At 36.9% G+C, this 17,048-nt stretch overlaps 1 protein-coding gene across 4 annotated transcripts in view; it reads right to left on the reverse strand.

Annotated features, from left to right (window-relative positions):
• The window catches only part of Aass (aminoadipate-semialdehyde synthase), a 56,752-nt gene that overhangs the window by 23,959 nt on the left and 15,745 nt on the right, over positions 1-17,048 (reverse strand). For all 4 annotated transcript variants that reach the window (XM_015488282.2, XM_048786043.1, XM_048786044.1 and 1 more), the window contains exons 5-13: positions 16,324-16,391; positions 16,065-16,211; positions 15,077-15,155; positions 14,831-14,958; positions 11,446-11,594; positions 9,169-9,291; positions 8,685-8,796; positions 768-827; positions 376-443 (exon numbers count right to left, since the gene is read on the reverse strand). In XM_015488282.2, the coding sequence (XP_015343768.1) occupies positions 376-443; positions 768-827; positions 8,685-8,796; positions 9,169-9,291; positions 11,446-11,594; positions 14,831-14,958; positions 15,077-15,155; positions 16,065-16,211; positions 16,324-16,391 (934 nt within the window). The remainder of the gene's footprint in view (positions 1-375; positions 444-767; positions 828-8,684; positions 8,797-9,168; positions 9,292-11,445; positions 11,595-14,830; positions 14,959-15,076; positions 15,156-16,064; positions 16,212-16,323; positions 16,392-17,048) is intronic.

Here is a 17,048-nt window from a genome sequence, read left to right on the forward strand (position 1 = left end):
CCTTAATGTCTTCCTAAGAGCCCACTTTCCAGAACCACACACTAGACAAAAGAAAGTCCCAACCTTCATCTAAAATCCAAATGGAAAACACCACAGTGGAGTTAATATTCTCATTTTCCTTTGAAAAAATGACTGAGGAATCAAAACACACGAAATGCTAGAGGAAGAACAAGGGGCTACTCAAATGACAGCCCTTTTGGACTTTTGCTTATTTAAGTTCGTTTGCTTGGATGTTCTACATTTACAGAGACAACAGGATCAAAATTAGCAGGCTGTATAAGCCTAAAATTAAGAACTCCCACTGAAGTTTTTAAAAAAATACTCATCAAATCCAAGAACAAATGTATAAAACAGGAGAATCTAAACCGTACTTACCTACTCTCTCGAAGTTTCTGGATATATTTGTATTTATCAGTCAATGTACCGTTGGATGTGATCACTGCCTAAATGTATATGACACAAGAAATTTCTTTTAGCATCCAACTAATTCAGTCCTACAAACATGGGCTGGTGACCAATAGAAAAGAGGCAGAGGGGCAGAAGTCAAAAGTCACCCACACTCTCCTCCTGCTGTCTCCCAAAATTGAGTCAGACAATGACAAAAGTCACATCTCTCAAATTAACATCCCAGCATCCTTCTAGCCTTTCTCCCTTCTTCCTAAATTTCCAGAGAGAGAGAAAGAGGGAGAGAGAATGAATAAAGGACAGAGGGGAGTGAGGATGGTCTTCAGAAAATACATTCATGTAAAGAAATTCTTATAACTTACGTCTCGCACCACAGGAGAAAAATTCTGACTTTCAAGAGGCTGTGATGCATCCGATAATAACTGAAAGAAAAGAGATTCAGGAGAGATAAGTGATACTGAGAAGGTGACTTCTTGGTGTTTGTATCCATACTAAAATATTAGTCAAAAAACTGAAAGAAATTATTAGAGTTTATTGAAGATCACGAAATATAAATACTTAGCAATAGAAATCTTCTGTAAGTAATCAAGTCTGCTCCCAAGAGTGTGTGGTAATTTCAATCCAATTTTAAAACTAAATTTTGACTGCAATCATTGCTTGCTAAGAACACACACAAAAGCTGATCTTTCCCACGTACTTAGATGCATCATATTGAGTAGATTATAAATAACCACAAGCTTTAGACCTCTGATACAGAGATCCTCCATTCCAAAGGTTTAAGCTGATCCTTCGGAAGTAGAGAATGGGGTTTGCACTCAGCAAGCCCCCACCCCTACAGTATTAGCTCTATGTGTAGGCATATCGGCATCTTGAAAGTGGTGGAGAGAGTGACTTGAAGAAGTAGAACACAAAAGTCACCCACGCTCTCCTCCCACGGTCTCCCAATAGTGAGTCACACAATGACAAAAGTCACATCTCTCATATTAACATCTGAGCGTTCTTCTAGTCCTCCTCCCTTCTTCCTAGATATCCAGTCTTATATATACTGCCAAGCAATAGAGGGTATATAAGTCAGTGTTATATCTGATTGGCAGGGAAGGCAATTTCTAGAGTTCCTTAACCAAGTGAAAAGGAGAAAATGTACCTAGCAGCAGCAGAGGGTTTACTTACTGTACTAAGACAAATAGAAATTACTTTCATGTATCATATCACAAGACGTACAGGCTATCTATTGGAATGCAGACACTTTTCTAAAAGACAAAAGATGTGTATCTGTAAGCCAAGAGATACTGTGAGAAGCTCACAGAGTCAACAAAACTGGGGTCTTCCCAGTGATTCCTTCTCAGTAACCTCTGCAGGATTCCCTTCTTGGAAAGATTTCTAAGAAGATTCCTCCCAAAGTGACCACAGACCAGAAGATGCTAATAAATAATAATGTGAGGTTCTAATGTCATTTGGCAGATGGTCAATGACTCAACTTGTGCAATTCCCTCTGTTTGCTCTTTTTGTCTCTAATTCCACAGCCTTATCTGGGCCTCACTGTTACCAAGAGAACTGCCTCCTACCTCAACCTCTTCCATCTCTCCCCAGTCTAAAATGCCAGTTTGATTGTCCTATGTCTGTTTAAAATAACCAAGTAGCTGGCTCTCTGCTGCCTTCAATATGAATTCTCTAGCTTCCTATATGGGTACTAGACTCTCTACACCCTCAGGTCTTTTGGGTCTTCTACCCAACACTCATTCCTATTAAACAGCTTGCCCTTGCCTACCTGGAACTAACTCCCTCTCTTCTTCCTCCAAGATATAACTGAAGAACCATCTCTTCTCTGAATCCTTTACCAAAATCTGCCTCCAAGTACATCTTCAAGGTAAGAACTGCACATAGCATCTTACCATGTGTCTGCCACATGATAAGATGGCAAATATTCAACAAATAAATGATTGGATACATGAAATAATAAATTATTTAAAACTAAATAGATTTTTTTTCCAAACAGAGAACCAAATATTTGGCAAGAAAGATGAACATAGAAGACAAAAAAATCTGCTCAATTACTGCATTTAACTGTCTCCCTTTCTAGAATGTGATCATAACAAAATCCAAGCACAAGGGTCCTAAATCATAGGGTGTGTCTTGTCACTTTTACATATAAGACCTTTGATAGCCCATCACTGTTTCCTAAATTAATAGCAAGCTATTCATGTTAGTGTTAAAAAAGTTTTACAAAAACAAAATTAAAAATAAACATGACTCTTTACAATATAAAAGTAACACATTTATCTTTACTGAGTCAGACTTGACAACTCCACTCACAGAACCCATCTCTTACGAAAATTCCTACCTTTGTTTCATCTCCTTCACATTAAATGTCTCCCACTCAAGCCAATTTAAGTGTCATCTCTTTCCTAAGTTGGTTCAACAAGAAGCTGCCTCTCCCTCCACAACTCCACTAGCATCTTTTTGATGGCGATCACATCCCAGCTTATGGCAGGGTTGTACAGTTGCCTCATCCTCTTCCTGAACCTCATGCTTCTACAGGTCAGAAGCCATATTTTAATCTCTCTCTATAGACAAGCCTTGTTCCAATGAATACCCAACAAAAATCTACCAAATGTAACTGAAACAAAATTTCCAAATTACTTGCAAAGTGATAGCCTGTATCCTGCAATACAACAGAGCTTGGGTGGACCTTGAGTCAAAAAAAAAAAAAAAAAAAGAGGAGAAAGGAAGGAAAGAAAGGTAACCTAGAGGGAAAGAGGAAAGTGCATATACTCTAAATCTAGTTTCAATGTAGGTATCAGAAAGACTACATAGACAATATACTGATTTTTTTTTTAGTGGCAAGCAGATGCACATATATCCAGACTATGAAATAAAGACATTCACTGTTTTTCACAGAAGGCCAGTGCTTAAAGATAATGCTGAGACAGATGGCCCTAAGATCATCCCTCTGCTACTATTTGGAGAACTATAGGTACATATAATATGAAGAAGCTGATTTAATCATCAGATACCCAAGTAATATCTCCTGCCTCAATGTAACCCAAAATCTGACATTTTTAAGATTACTGTACTGCCTAAAATTCTATCAACCACTGGATTTACACAGGTGCAAATATATCATCTTCTTAAATGTGTATTTTCTATCCAGCAATGGTCATTATCTAGTTTCAGACCAATCTCTCTACTGAAAAAAAAATGGGTAAAACATAAAAAGCCTCAAATTTTATGCTCAAAAAGTATTGAAGACTTGATGTACCTTAACTTGGAAAAGAAAGCCCAAAGGGATGAGTCCAACATTTGACATCTTTTGTCTCCTTCAGGCAGTTGCCAATAGAAAAGTAGTGTCTGAAATGCTGAGAGGTTGAGCAGAAGACAGCAGAAAGGCTGAAAAGCTGAGAAGAGATTTTATATAACATTTAACAGTAAAGTAACAAAAACTGGAATTTGAGGTCAGTTGAAGAGAAATCCTAATGAACACAGATTTTCATTTAGGATACTAAAAGACTCTATTCTAAAATAAGTAGTAAATTGAAGAACATTAGTTCTCAAAGGACTGGAGCACAGCTTTGTGTTACTCACACCCCTAACTGAATTGAGGTGATTTTCTCCTAATATAGATATTTGTTCCCTGTCAAAAACAAAGGAAATCTCTAGAGAAAATCACACCACATCCAGAGCCTCAAATCATCTCTAAAACTTTATATATGCAGTATCTACCATTCAATCAAAAATAAACAGGCATACGAAATGATAAGAACTGACTTTGAAAACCTAGGAAAAGAGCATCACATAAACAGACACAAGAAGTTAATTGAAATTATCAAAAAATAAATTTAAACTGTGATTAGTACCTTCAAAAAACAAAAGTACAAGATAGATAACTTAAATAGAGAATGGATAAATTTTTAAATGATCAAATATAAATTCCCATTAGATTATAAAATAAAATAATTAAAGTTAATAATTCAGTCTGCTAAAGGGAAGATTAATGAATTGGTACACAGGACATCTATATAACTTTCAAAAGTCAGCAATATTTTCTACTGTTAGAAGTCAGGATAGTGGGTACCTTTAGGAAGAAGAGTCCCCCCTTCTTCCCATAGTGCTAGGAGAAGAAGAAGGGGGTTTCTGGGATGCTAATAGTGTTCTACTTTTGACTTATGTAGTATTCCCAGGGGTCTCTTTGTGATAAGTTATCGGGTTGTACTCTTATGTATCACTTATCAGGGATGCTTTACTATTTTATAAGTGTTTACTTAATATAAAATCTTGTATTTATATTTTGTCTTTAATAAAAAATTGTATTTATTAATACATTTACTGTTATAATAAGTTACATGGGCTAACTCTCAATCATACTTCAGTGCAAATTCATTGAACTGGTTTGTTTTTCTCCTAACATCCATTTGAGATGAACTGTACTGAGTGAATGACAATTTTTACTAAGGACAAACAAGAATAAAATTTTGTGTTCTAAAGGACAAAATAAATAAACATATTTAGAATGTTGAGACATAATTTGTAAATTGACAATGACTTATGACAACTTCTTTGAAGAAGACAATGTTAGAGCAAGCCAAAAGAAATGTCAATTCAAGAATTAATAGTCAAAGCCATCCACAAGACACATTGATATTTAATATTTTCCATAACTTAGCCTAATTAGGTAAGAATTGTGCTGAAATCCATAATTTTAGCATCCAAAATTATGACTTACAGCTAAGATTCTCCAACAGCACTTCTGACTATTCTAAAACTCTGCTAGAGCCAAGTTGATTGAATATATTTCTCAGGACCAGAGGGTTTCATTTTAGGGAAAGACTAAGCTCTTGCAAACCACCACTCCTACAGATAACAAAATGAGCTCCGGGCAAAACACAAGCAACAACAGTCTACATTGGGGACTTCAGAGAATGAAGAATAGCCAGCAGTCTGTGGAGAAGTATGAAAACAGCGAGGAAGACCAGAGCAACCGTGGAGTTGCCCTTTCTATGGGCATTGCTTTAAGGAAAAGTCATGCAGCATGAGTGGGTGAAAACATGTTGAAAATGCACCAACTTTCTGACTTAAAGACACAGTGATGGGGCCCATAGCAAGCCTCCAGTGTGAGAGGATAAATGCCAAGAAAGGTAGATTCGGAAAAAGGACCTCCCAACTTCTAGGTAAACTACTCTGCGTCTCTAAGGACTCCCACACTGAGCAAGGAAAGGCCAGATTATAAGCTTGCCAGGTAAAAATGAAAGAGCTGAAGGTTTATTTGAACTACTCCTTTCCACAGGTGAGAGAATTTTTAGCTAGCCTCTAACCAAGATAATTGTCTACTTTAGAAAATTAATACTTTTCATAAAATTATAACAATCCAGAATCTTCACAGCAAAACATTCATGTCATTCAGGACACAAGCCCAAATCATTCAATATATGACAAGTAGAAAACCATGATCCATTCTCAAAGGATGAACAATCAATAAAGTTTAATCCCAAGTTCACTCTGAATGTTGCAAAGACAAACAAGAATAAAATATTGTGTTCTAAAGGACATAAATAAATATATATTTTAATTTTGTGTTCTAAAGGACATAAATAAATAAACATATTTAGAATGTTGAGACATAATTTGTAAATTGACAATGACTTATAACAACATTATAAGTGCCCCCTTAGCCATGGTTTTACTTTCCAAGGTTTCAACGACCCTTAGTCAATCACAGCCCGAAAATATTAAATAGAAAATTCCTGAAATAAAAAAATGCATACATTTTAAATTGTATACCATTCTGGGTACCATGATATAATTTTACATAGTCCTTCCTCCTTCCACCAGGCATGGGAATCATCCCATTTTCTACTGTATCCACTGTGAATGTTACCCACTCCAAAGTCACTTTGTCTTGGTTATCAGATCATTTGAGGTGGTATTGCATTGCTTATGTTCAAGTAATCATTATTATATAGTAATTCATTGCTATGTGACAGTACCTAGGCAATTCACCTCATGTCATCTCATCCCATGGGCATTGTATCATCTCACATCAGGACAAGAAGAAGGCTATATACAGTGCAATAAGAAATTTTGAGAGACAGCACACTGACATAACTTTATTACAGTATATTTTTATAATTATTCTATTACATTATTAGTTATTATTATTAATTTCTTACTGTGTCTGATTTAGAAATTAAACTTTATCAGAGTTGGATGTGGTAGTGCACACCAACTATAACCCCAGTTACTCAGGAGGCTAAGGTAAGTCTAGCCTAGAAAAAATAGCAAGTACCAATCTCAAAACAACAACAACAAAAACCCCTTTATCATAGGAACACATCTATAGCTAAATGCATAGAACATAACAGAAATATCAATGGTTTCAGGTATCCACTCAGGGTCTTAGAATATTTCTCCTGCAGCTAAGGAAAATAAAAATAAAGACTATAAAGTGGCTTTTATAACTATGCTCCATATAATAAACAAAAATGCACTCACAAAATATTAAAATAAATTCTTAACAAGGAAATCAAAAACTGCCAAAACATGGCAATTCTAGAACTGAAAATACAATATTCAAATTTTCTTTTAAATCACAGGAGGGGCTTGTTAGCAGAATACAGAATACGAAGACATTTTCAGATAAAAGATAAAAGAACCTGTTACCAGCAAGTCTGTACTTTAAAAAGTGCTAAATTAAGAAGTTCAGTCTGCAAGAAAATCAGGCTAAAAGGAAATTATTAGAAAGCATCAAAAATAGTAAGCATCTGGGGAAATTTACTATTTTTTTCTATACACATACTATACAGGCACTGAGACATTTACAATTTCAGAATTTTAGGACTGCAGAGACATTAAGGTGATGTATTACCAGCACCTCATATTTTCAGAGGAAATGTCTGAGGCTCAGAAAGGTAGTGCTTAAGGCCATAAAAGCAAGCAGATGTCTCCAAGACAACCTGGCATATAGACTCTCCTTATGCTACTTTAATCCCTCAACACCAGCTCCAAGACACATTGCAGGTCCAGCGCCCATCAGGAACTCTTCACAGTCTCAATTTCTCTTTGCTTCTGTTTCTTAATCTGTAAATGGGCTTTAAAATGGCACCTTCCTGACAAGGTTCTCATGAGCGTTTAAAGTCAAAATAGAACCAGTTCTTTGAACACTGCCTTGAACACAGAAGATGCAATATTGCACCCAACCATGTTAACACTGCCTGTCTGCATTTTCCAAAGCCTGCTACTTCTTCCTGCTGGCTTGTTTCAAGAGAAGAAACAAAGGGTCAAAGTGGAATACTGTTTATCTGTGCTCCATGAAGTTTAAATATGCTGTGTTTAAAATTTTTTTCAACTAAAAGTGTTTGTAAATTTTCCTGTGATTTCTTCTTAACCCATGAGTTGTTCAAAGACGGCAATGATAGACTGGAGGTTTGACTTGCTCTGGCTCCACTGACTATGGCCCCATCTTGGCCTGAGAACACCTGAGTGAGAATGTGAGAACAGCAAGAGCCACCATTTCCAGCTCTGGAATCCTTACCACAGGCAGGCAGCCATTAGCAAGAAAAGTAAAGTGCAGCTTTACTTTTGTCCAAGCCCAAGATAAATGCCAAAGTAAAAAAGAAAAAAAAATGGAATTTAGAAAACACAGTATTTCAGTAGTCCATCACTGATCACATAAGAAAGTTCAAGATCGCCACAAAAGCTGTCACTTTACTAAGCATTATTGCCTAAGGACCCATAAAATTTTCTGTATTCTTTATTTTTCAAGTCTGTTAATCATAGCACAATTCACACCCCAATTTGAACTGACCTAGACAGCAAGAATTTTAAAATAAAGCAAGGCTTGCTGGGCATGGTGGTGCATGCAGTAATTCCAGCTACTCTGGAAGACGAGGCAAGAGGATCACAAACTTGAGACCAGTCTGAGCAACTTAGCAAGACCCTGTCTGAAAATAAAAAAAGTAAAAAGGACTGGAGATACTGTCCAGTGGTAGAGTACCCCTGGATTTAATCCCCAATACTGAAAAAATAATAATAACAAATCAAGTTTTATAACAAACTGTATAACGAGAGACTAATGTAATTTGTAATTAAGCTTGAAGGCAATGATATACTTACATTCCCTGTGAACCAAGTAAGCAGAATATGTAAAATAAAAGTGTATCAGGGGGATGGGCTGTCATTTCATTTTACAACAGATTTCTTAGACACAGGAGACCAGAACATTCATGAGTTTGCTCCATAATTTTATTTAAAGTCAGGGTTGTTGCTGAGGCTACCAGTCTGCTTACCATTTCTTCAACATAAGGGTAAAGCATGTCTCCAAAGTATTCTGTAGCTTCAATTGGAAGTTGTGCTGGCAAATTGTCAATAGAACACATCAGAATCCCAGAGCCTTCAACACTAGGAAAAGCAATATGCTTTATTCAGATGTACAAAACATTATTAGTAAGCTCTAACTTCTCCTGATGTCTCCTCCACTATATTTGCTTCATTAGTTTTCATAATTCTGTACAAAATTATATAATAATATAAACAAAACTTTTTTTTTCTTTAGCAACCCATCTCCCACTTAAATATAGTATATGTGTATTGAAGTATTCAAATTTGCATGTGGTTTTTCTATCAAAAATTTTAACATGATTAAGCATCTCTTTCCAAATACATATGCCTTTATAAAGAAGTAAAACTGAGTACTTCAGACTCATATATCAAGGTAAGGAAGTGATGTATTATTATGCATCATTCACCATCTAACTGCTTTAACAAACTTACCTATCATGAATAATATGCTGGTCAGCGTCATACATGCAAAAAGGATGCTCTATTGTAGTACACTCCGTCATGAAATCTATAGATCCTCCTGTGTCCGCTGAAATGTCACATATTGCCACAAGTCTGAAATCAATATCAGTACTTAGATAAGAGGATGGAATTCTGAAGCTTCCAACAAGACTAACAATGAATTACAATGAAAGATGCTTAGAACAATGTTCCATGTGGGTGCCAAATATTTTCCAGGCACTTGGGCTCTTTTTCTTATAGTTCAGTCTTTAAGACACTGTGAGGATCTGAGATATAAGAATCATCCCAGTATACAGTTTAGTCTTTACAAGAAAAAAAATAAAGGAATGGAAGGAGAGGAGAATAAAGGGAAGGAGTGAAAAACTAAATAAAATTGGAAAATACCTTCCCTAGAAAAATCATTGACAGCAGACTGGTTATAGTTAAACCAGTTAATCATCTCTAAATAACTGGTAAAGTTTCAATTGCACTATTTCCACTTACTTAGTGCAATGGGCCCTCTACATCATGAATTCCACATCTGTAAATCCAAACAAGACTCAAAAAAATAATTGAAAAGAAAATTATACCTCTGCTCATCATGTACAAATATCTTTCCTTGTCATTATTCACCAAACAATTCAGCAAACAATGATATGGTTCAGTCTTTAAGACACTGTGCTATTACATAGCATTTTAATTGTATTAGGTAGTATAAGTGATCTAGAGATGATTTAAGTGTACAGGAGATATGCATAGGTTATATGCAAGCATTCACTATTTATATAAGAGACTTGAGTGTCTGCAGATAGTGGTTTTCACAGAGTTCTAGAAAAAAATTCTCTCTAGATACAAATGACTATACTATGTGATTTTACATGTAATTACATGGAAATCTAGGATTGTGAACAAAAGTTTCAACCCAATATTTGAAAGCCTTTAGAGGTTGGTCGTAATTTTTCTATTCAATCTTTAATTACCACATGCCTACATAAATACTATGGATAGACTGTCCCACTCAGTATCTTAAATTATACATTAGCTCCATATTTACCAAGCTTCAATTGGAAGTTGTGCTGGCAAATTGTCAATAGAACACATTATTACTTGAAATTCTCCTTTTTCTCATTTCTCCCCAGCAAGGCTTTGCTGGGCCCAGTGTGTTAGCCACAAGACAGGTACTGTTAGGGACACTATGCTTACAAGGGCCTGGAGGGCTGCTGCCCCTTTAAATGACTGTTAACACGACTTCAAAGTTGTTTTTTATTTCTTTGTTTGCTTCAGATAAAATCCTTCAGACAAAATTCCAAGGAACCAGCCAAAATTGCCAAATCATGCTGACCCATGCATTTTAGGTGACCTAAACTTTGTTCGTTTTAATATTAGCTTCTCTGCCCAGAGGCATTCCCATTATCTTTTGAACATGTCATGTAGGAAGAAGCATGGCTTCAAACTGAGTATGCTTCTACATATGATGATGACAACTCTTTCCTATATGAATATGCATGAATTTCAAAAAAAAATGTCTCTTGCTTTCTTTGCTCAGAGAATTATTCCCAATGTTCTCCTTACTAACTGCAGGTAAGAAACTTTTCTTCACTCTCTATCTCCTGGTTGTGCTTGTGGGCTTTGCACTCATCAAAGGGAAAACCCTTGTGTTTGGTTACTAGTGCTCCCACTTTCTTTAAACACCCCTGATATTGTTGCTCCTACATTCCCTAGCCATTTGCCTGATATCAGCTGCATACCTGAGAGCAGCAAATGTTGTTTTACTCTTATCTATCCCTTAGTTTAGCAGAGTGCTAACAGACAAGTTGTTTGACAAATATTGGTTGTTTGATTGATTCGTTCAACATTTAATAATTATTTGAATGCCTATTCTATATCAGGCAATGTACCCAGTGCTTGTGGCCATGATAAATGATACCTATCTTTAAGGAAATGAAGTTCTAATAGGAAAAAGAAAATTTTAAACACAAGAAAATAAATAATCATGAATTTAGGAGGGAAAAGGAAGAAAAAATGAGAGAGATGGGAATGGGATGCAAGAGAAGACTTCTGAGGAGGTTCCTCAAGATCCCTATGGAATTGCAGGAGTCAGAAGAAAGGTTTAAGGAGGGAGGGTTAACTGTGCCATATGTTGCTAAGAGGGCAAGTCAGTCATAAACAACCAAGTTCTCTGATATGTAGGAACATTATAAGTTTGACTTCCCTAACAATGTATGCTGCTACTAAAAACTTCCATTAGTGCTGAAATAAAATTCTTACCTGTGAGGTAAGGCAGGGCAGCCTTCAACAGCAACAACTGAGGACTTGACTGGAGCCAAGAGACTTTGAGCATCGTGGCGGGTTAATAGGCGAGGAGTGTTTTGTTCCCAGTAGATTCCATTAATTAAACAAGTTGTATAAGGTGCAATCTGTAAAGTTCACATTCAACAAAACAGGAGATAGCCTATTTTAATACCTTGTGCTACCTATCAATAAAATCCCACAGAAACAATATTACTTCTAATGAATATAGCTACCTTTTGAAGCAAAGATAAAAATACCTTCCCAGATTTCAAAATATAATTACCCTCATTAGGGAAGAAAATATGAACATAATAATTACTCTAATAGGGTTGGGGTTGTGGCTCAGTGGTACAGCCTGGCATGCATGAGGCACTGGGTTCAAACCCAGCACCACATAAAATAAACTAAATAAACAAAATAAAGGTATTGTGTTCATCTACAACTAAAAATATTTTTTAAATAAATATACTAATGTTTTTGTCTATTGCATAGCAAAGAAGAGAGAATCAAATAACCTAAGATACCAGTAAGGTGTGACCTAAATCATACTACTTCAACTTTACTGAGATGTTTTTCTTACCTGCTAGATGGGGATAATGTACACCCTATTCCTCAAAAGAATGCTATGATGATCAAATCAGATAACTTCTGGAAGCTCCATTGAGAAATGTACTGCATAAACATGGTAACCAAGTCACTACCAGTCTCATATGACATCCAATCACCATACCTCCATGACAGGGGATATGAATGGGGGGAAATTTACTAGATTCAAAATTTTTCAGCTCAAAATTAGTTTCATACATTTTTGCATGAAACTTAAGCATCTCAATCAGAAGGTAAACAGATATAACATCAGTCCATGCTGTACTACTTAAATTTCATACCAGAATCAAACATTGTAAATTATGTAGAGCATTCTTTTCACAATATACATATACATTTTAGTGTGCTTAATTTTTCATTTGTTAGTTTATTTTGAAGAGGATTTTTGCATGACTAATGACTATAGAACACACAAATAAATTTTATTTCTTAAGCTAGGTGTGGTAGTGCATGCCTTTAATTCCAGCAACTCGGGAGGCTGAGGCAGGAAGATTGCAAGTTCAAGGCCAATCTCTGCAACTGAGTGAGGCTCTGTCTCAAAATAAAAAAGAGTTTGGGATGTGACTCAGTGGTTAAGCACTTCTGGGTTCAATCCCCATACCCAAAATGAATAGATAAATAAATAAATAGTGGTTTTTAGAAGATGAGAAAAGTGTGTCCCATCAGAAGGACTTGTTGTGTAAGTAGCTCTCTTGTACAATGATTATGTAGCCAAACTATCTCCCGCTGACCCCTTGTAAGCATCACGTGCATTTTAAGATGACTGGCTACTATGGTTTGGATGTAGAGTGTCCCTGAAGTTAAAAGCTTATTCTTAGCCCATGACACTAGTTGGAGGGGAATAGAACTTTTTAGAGGTAGAGCCTGGTCTTCAGGTCCCTGGGACTGTGCCCTCAAAGGGAATATGAAGAATTTGGTGTCTTCTGCCTTCTCTTTCCCTCTTTCTTTTCCAATTCGAGATGTTAGTGCTCACTCTGACATGTGTTTCTACCATTGTCTCCTGTCATTTGTCCTCACCTGAAGCCAAAGCAATTAGGGTTGCCCTATCTTGGGCTTAAACCATCAAAACTGTGAGCTAAATAAATCTTTCCTCTTTTAAAGTAAGTCGACTCAAGTATTTTTTGTAGTAATACAAAGCTAACTAATACCCCCCACCAAAAAAAAAGAAAGAAAGAAAGAACAAAGGATACTGTGAGTAGTAAGTGTTATTATAACTATATCTAGATATATTTAGGAAGCTCTGGGACTGATTGACTGGCAGAGGTTGAAAGAGTTTGGAGGAGCAAGCTAGAAAAAGTCTAGAATGCTCTCCAAGTGGAACATTATGGGGCCATGGTGGCTTCCACTGAGATTTCAAAGGAAAGCCTGGAAACTAGACAAAAGTTTCATGTAGGGCTGAAGTCTCTGTGGGGACTCTTGATAAGATGATGCTTATTGGAATTGTGGGAATGGAGTCAAAGAGAGGACCCCAGAAGGATAGAGCAACCCAAAGTGTGCAACAGCTGCTAGGGAAAGCTTCGAGCAGCATGCCATATAAGCCATGGAGAGCTGCAGACATCAGTGTGCAGTCCATGAATGCAGCCATGTGGGGCAACAAAGCCAGCTGGGTAGAGCTGCCCAAGGCCTTAGGGGCCCATCTCAGGCCCCAGTGTGCCTGCCATGCTGGACTGGAGGTTTAGGATTTAATATCTGCCTGCTGGATTTCACTTACTTTGGGTCAATTATCCCTTTTCACTTGCCTGTTCCCTGCTTTTGGAATAGAAGTTATACTCCATGCCTGTCCTGCCATTTTATCTTGGAAATATATAGCTGGAGGAGTTTGCCTTTTGTTCCAGATGAGCCTTGGGAATCTTTGAATTAATGCTGGCTGACTTAAGCCTCTGGGACCATTGGGGATGGAATGCTTTATGTTGAATGTGAGGACATGAGTTTGAGCAGACCAGAGATAAAATGCTATGGTTTAAACATGGTTTGTTCCTCTGAACTCATGCAGAAGTGTGACCTCCAATGTTTTATATTAATGGTTTTTAGAGAGTGGAAACTGAATCCATCCATGGTGTTTATAAGTGGAGCCTTTAGCAATTGAGTAGATTGGATTAGGCCAACAGGGTGGAGCCCCCCAAATTAATTCCTGGTGGTATTATAGGAGAGGGAAAGCAGCTGCATGGAGAGTGGGACACATGCTCTCCCACCACAACATGATACAGCCAAGGGGGACCACCACCAGAATGTAAGCCATGCTGTTTGGTCTGCCAGACTACAAATCTGTGCTTAATAAGCCACTCTTCTTTATAAAATTACTCTGTCCTTGGTGTTTTTTAAATAGCAATGGAAAGTTAATACACCAGCTGAGTTTATGATTGCAATTTGTGGCCAGAGAAAGGATAAACCCATGTTAGATCAAACCTCATAGACATTGTACTTTGCCAAAAGCACTAACTAATCCAGGATTATACAGAGTCAACAATCCATAGAAAATAGTTTAGAGCTTTTGGGCACAGGCAGACCCAACGTAGAAACAGATATCAAACCAAAGAACATACCCACAGAAACCCCAAAACCACTAAGGAAGGGCCACTCCAAATACCAGTAAAAGCCAGCAACTCCTAAGACCAACTCATGATTCACAAAGGACTCCCAGCTAGCGATATGAAGAAGTGAAAACCCATGTGCATGTTTATAATTTCTCTCCTTGAAAAGAGCCTAACTACAGTGCACCATAAGCAGTGACTCCCAAGCTGAATGTGATACTCACATCAGTATTAAAACGACTTATGTACCGCTCAGGATGTTTGTCATACTCTACAGGGTCATACACACCATCTGTTTTCCTGACAAGATGATGATGTCGACTTAACACCGTCCCATACACTTTCCTGAGGTCTTGCAGAGGAAAAAGAAATTAACAAACTGGGTGACAAATGATAATGATGCATGGTGATAAAAACACTATAACACAGATACTGTAAAATGGTACAGACAGTCTTCCCCCTCCCCTTACCTCCAGTTTGGGAAACTTCCTTTAATTCATGGGGCTCCACATATTCACAGGGCAGTTCATTAAAGATTTCTTGGGCTCCCTGTAAAAAATGTTTCAAGTAAACATCTAAAAATCAATTTTAAAAAAGAGCCAAAGCAGTTTCCGGTAAAGATTCCAATTGTTTTCCCCACAATTTTATAACTGAACTTGCCTGGCCCTGCAACCAGAGCTGCAGCATAGAAGTACAGATGAACTTCTTGTACACAGCCTGCAAACCAGCTTTATTCCAGTTTTTAAAAGCATGCATTAGAAGGGGCTTTAGACTTTTTTTTTTCACTAAAGTTACTCAGAAAAGCAACAATAGTGTTTAGAAATATAGATACAATACAATATATCTATTTCTTTTTTTATTCATTGCAGAAGAAAAAATTAAATGGCTACCTCACAATATAATAGTAGCAGAGATGTCCTCTTTGTAAGATATTTTCATTAAAGGTCTATTTTTCAATCATAAGTTTCTGAGGGAGATTACAAATGTATTCTAAAACCACCTCAAGAGGAAGTATTAAATACTTTCTTGAATTACTCTAATATCTTACTGGCAAAACTCCAAGTAGTCTTGAAAAATGTATATACTGGAGTTACTTCCAAACTTTTGGACATGTCAGTGATGAAGGAAAACTAAATCACCCTAAGAACAATGTTACATACTTCACAATTAGTATCTCAAGAAAGACAGAAACAGAGAAAGGAAGAAAGGGAGGGGGAAATGGAGGAGGAGAAAGAAAGGAGAGAAAGAGAAATAAAGAGTATTTCAAACCTCTGATAGAGCAGAATTCACCAAAAACAAAGAAAATGTTTGGACCATTATTGTTCTTTGCTATAAGAAAAATTTGTAGTTAATTAAAATACTGAAGATAGAATGTCCATTCTCTATTGGAAACAGGCACAGAATGGCCCAACTTCATGTCTCCAATTGCTTTACAGAAGGAAGACACATGAAATTTACCTTGGATACATTACCAGTCCCTGTGAATACAAATGTTAAGGGCCCTATCGACTTTGGCATTAAACCCAGAGATATTTCATAGCCAGCATCACGGACAGCTTGCACAGCCTGGCTGCTATTCCTGTAGTTATGAGCCATGCCAAGATGCTGAAAGCAAGCACACACGATTCAAGTTAGTCTAGTAGCTGACATATTTTTCTATTCTTAAAGTGTTATGTATGCTTTCAAAAAAAAAATAAACAAAAGAAATACCTCTCACCATAAAAGGTGTGTGATGTCCCAAAGCAAGGAGCCTTAAACCCATTCCATGTAAAATGTTGATCATCCCTATTGCAGAGTCAGACCAACAGAAAGACAATTAATGAGTGACGTTGAATATCAATGTACAAAATAAATTCTACTTTTAGGCATTAATCAAGAGAAAGGACAAATTTTTCTCTTTGCCCATTTGTCCATGTGCTCAGTGCCTGGGGAAGCATAAACATAGTAGCTCAGATTCAGAAGGGGCCTCAGTAGATCTTATCCATTTCTTCTGCTTTCTGCCATCCAATATCCTAACCCAGTTGCATCATTTATCCCTTTTACTGTTGATCCTGGTAAAGTGGAGTATCCTCTTCTCACCTAGAGTTAATCTCTCCTTGACGAAAGATCCCATCCCTTCCCTTCTTCCCAGGGAATTTACTCTTGAACCACTCCCTTATCTTGAACCACTACCTATTCCTCTCTACCAGTTCATTCTTTTTTTTTAATTTATTCTTTTTACTTATATATAACACCAGGATATGCCCTGAAATAATCATAAAAGCATGGAACCCAACACACTCCAATTCAGTCCCTAGTGTTTCCCCCACCTTATCCTTAAGCACCCTCCCTCAAACCCACCATCCCTCTTCAAACCATTTACAGTTTACTTTTTTGTTGTTGTTATCAAATTCATGTCCTGTGGACACACTCAATGCCAGGACCCACCATGCTGTGTCCTTG

The sequence above is a fragment of the Marmota marmota genome, unplaced genomic scaffold, assembly GCF_001458135.2.
Source record: "Marmota marmota marmota unplaced genomic scaffold, marMar, whole genome shotgun sequence".
NCBI lineage: Eukaryota > Metazoa > Chordata > Mammalia > Rodentia > Sciuridae > Marmota > Marmota marmota.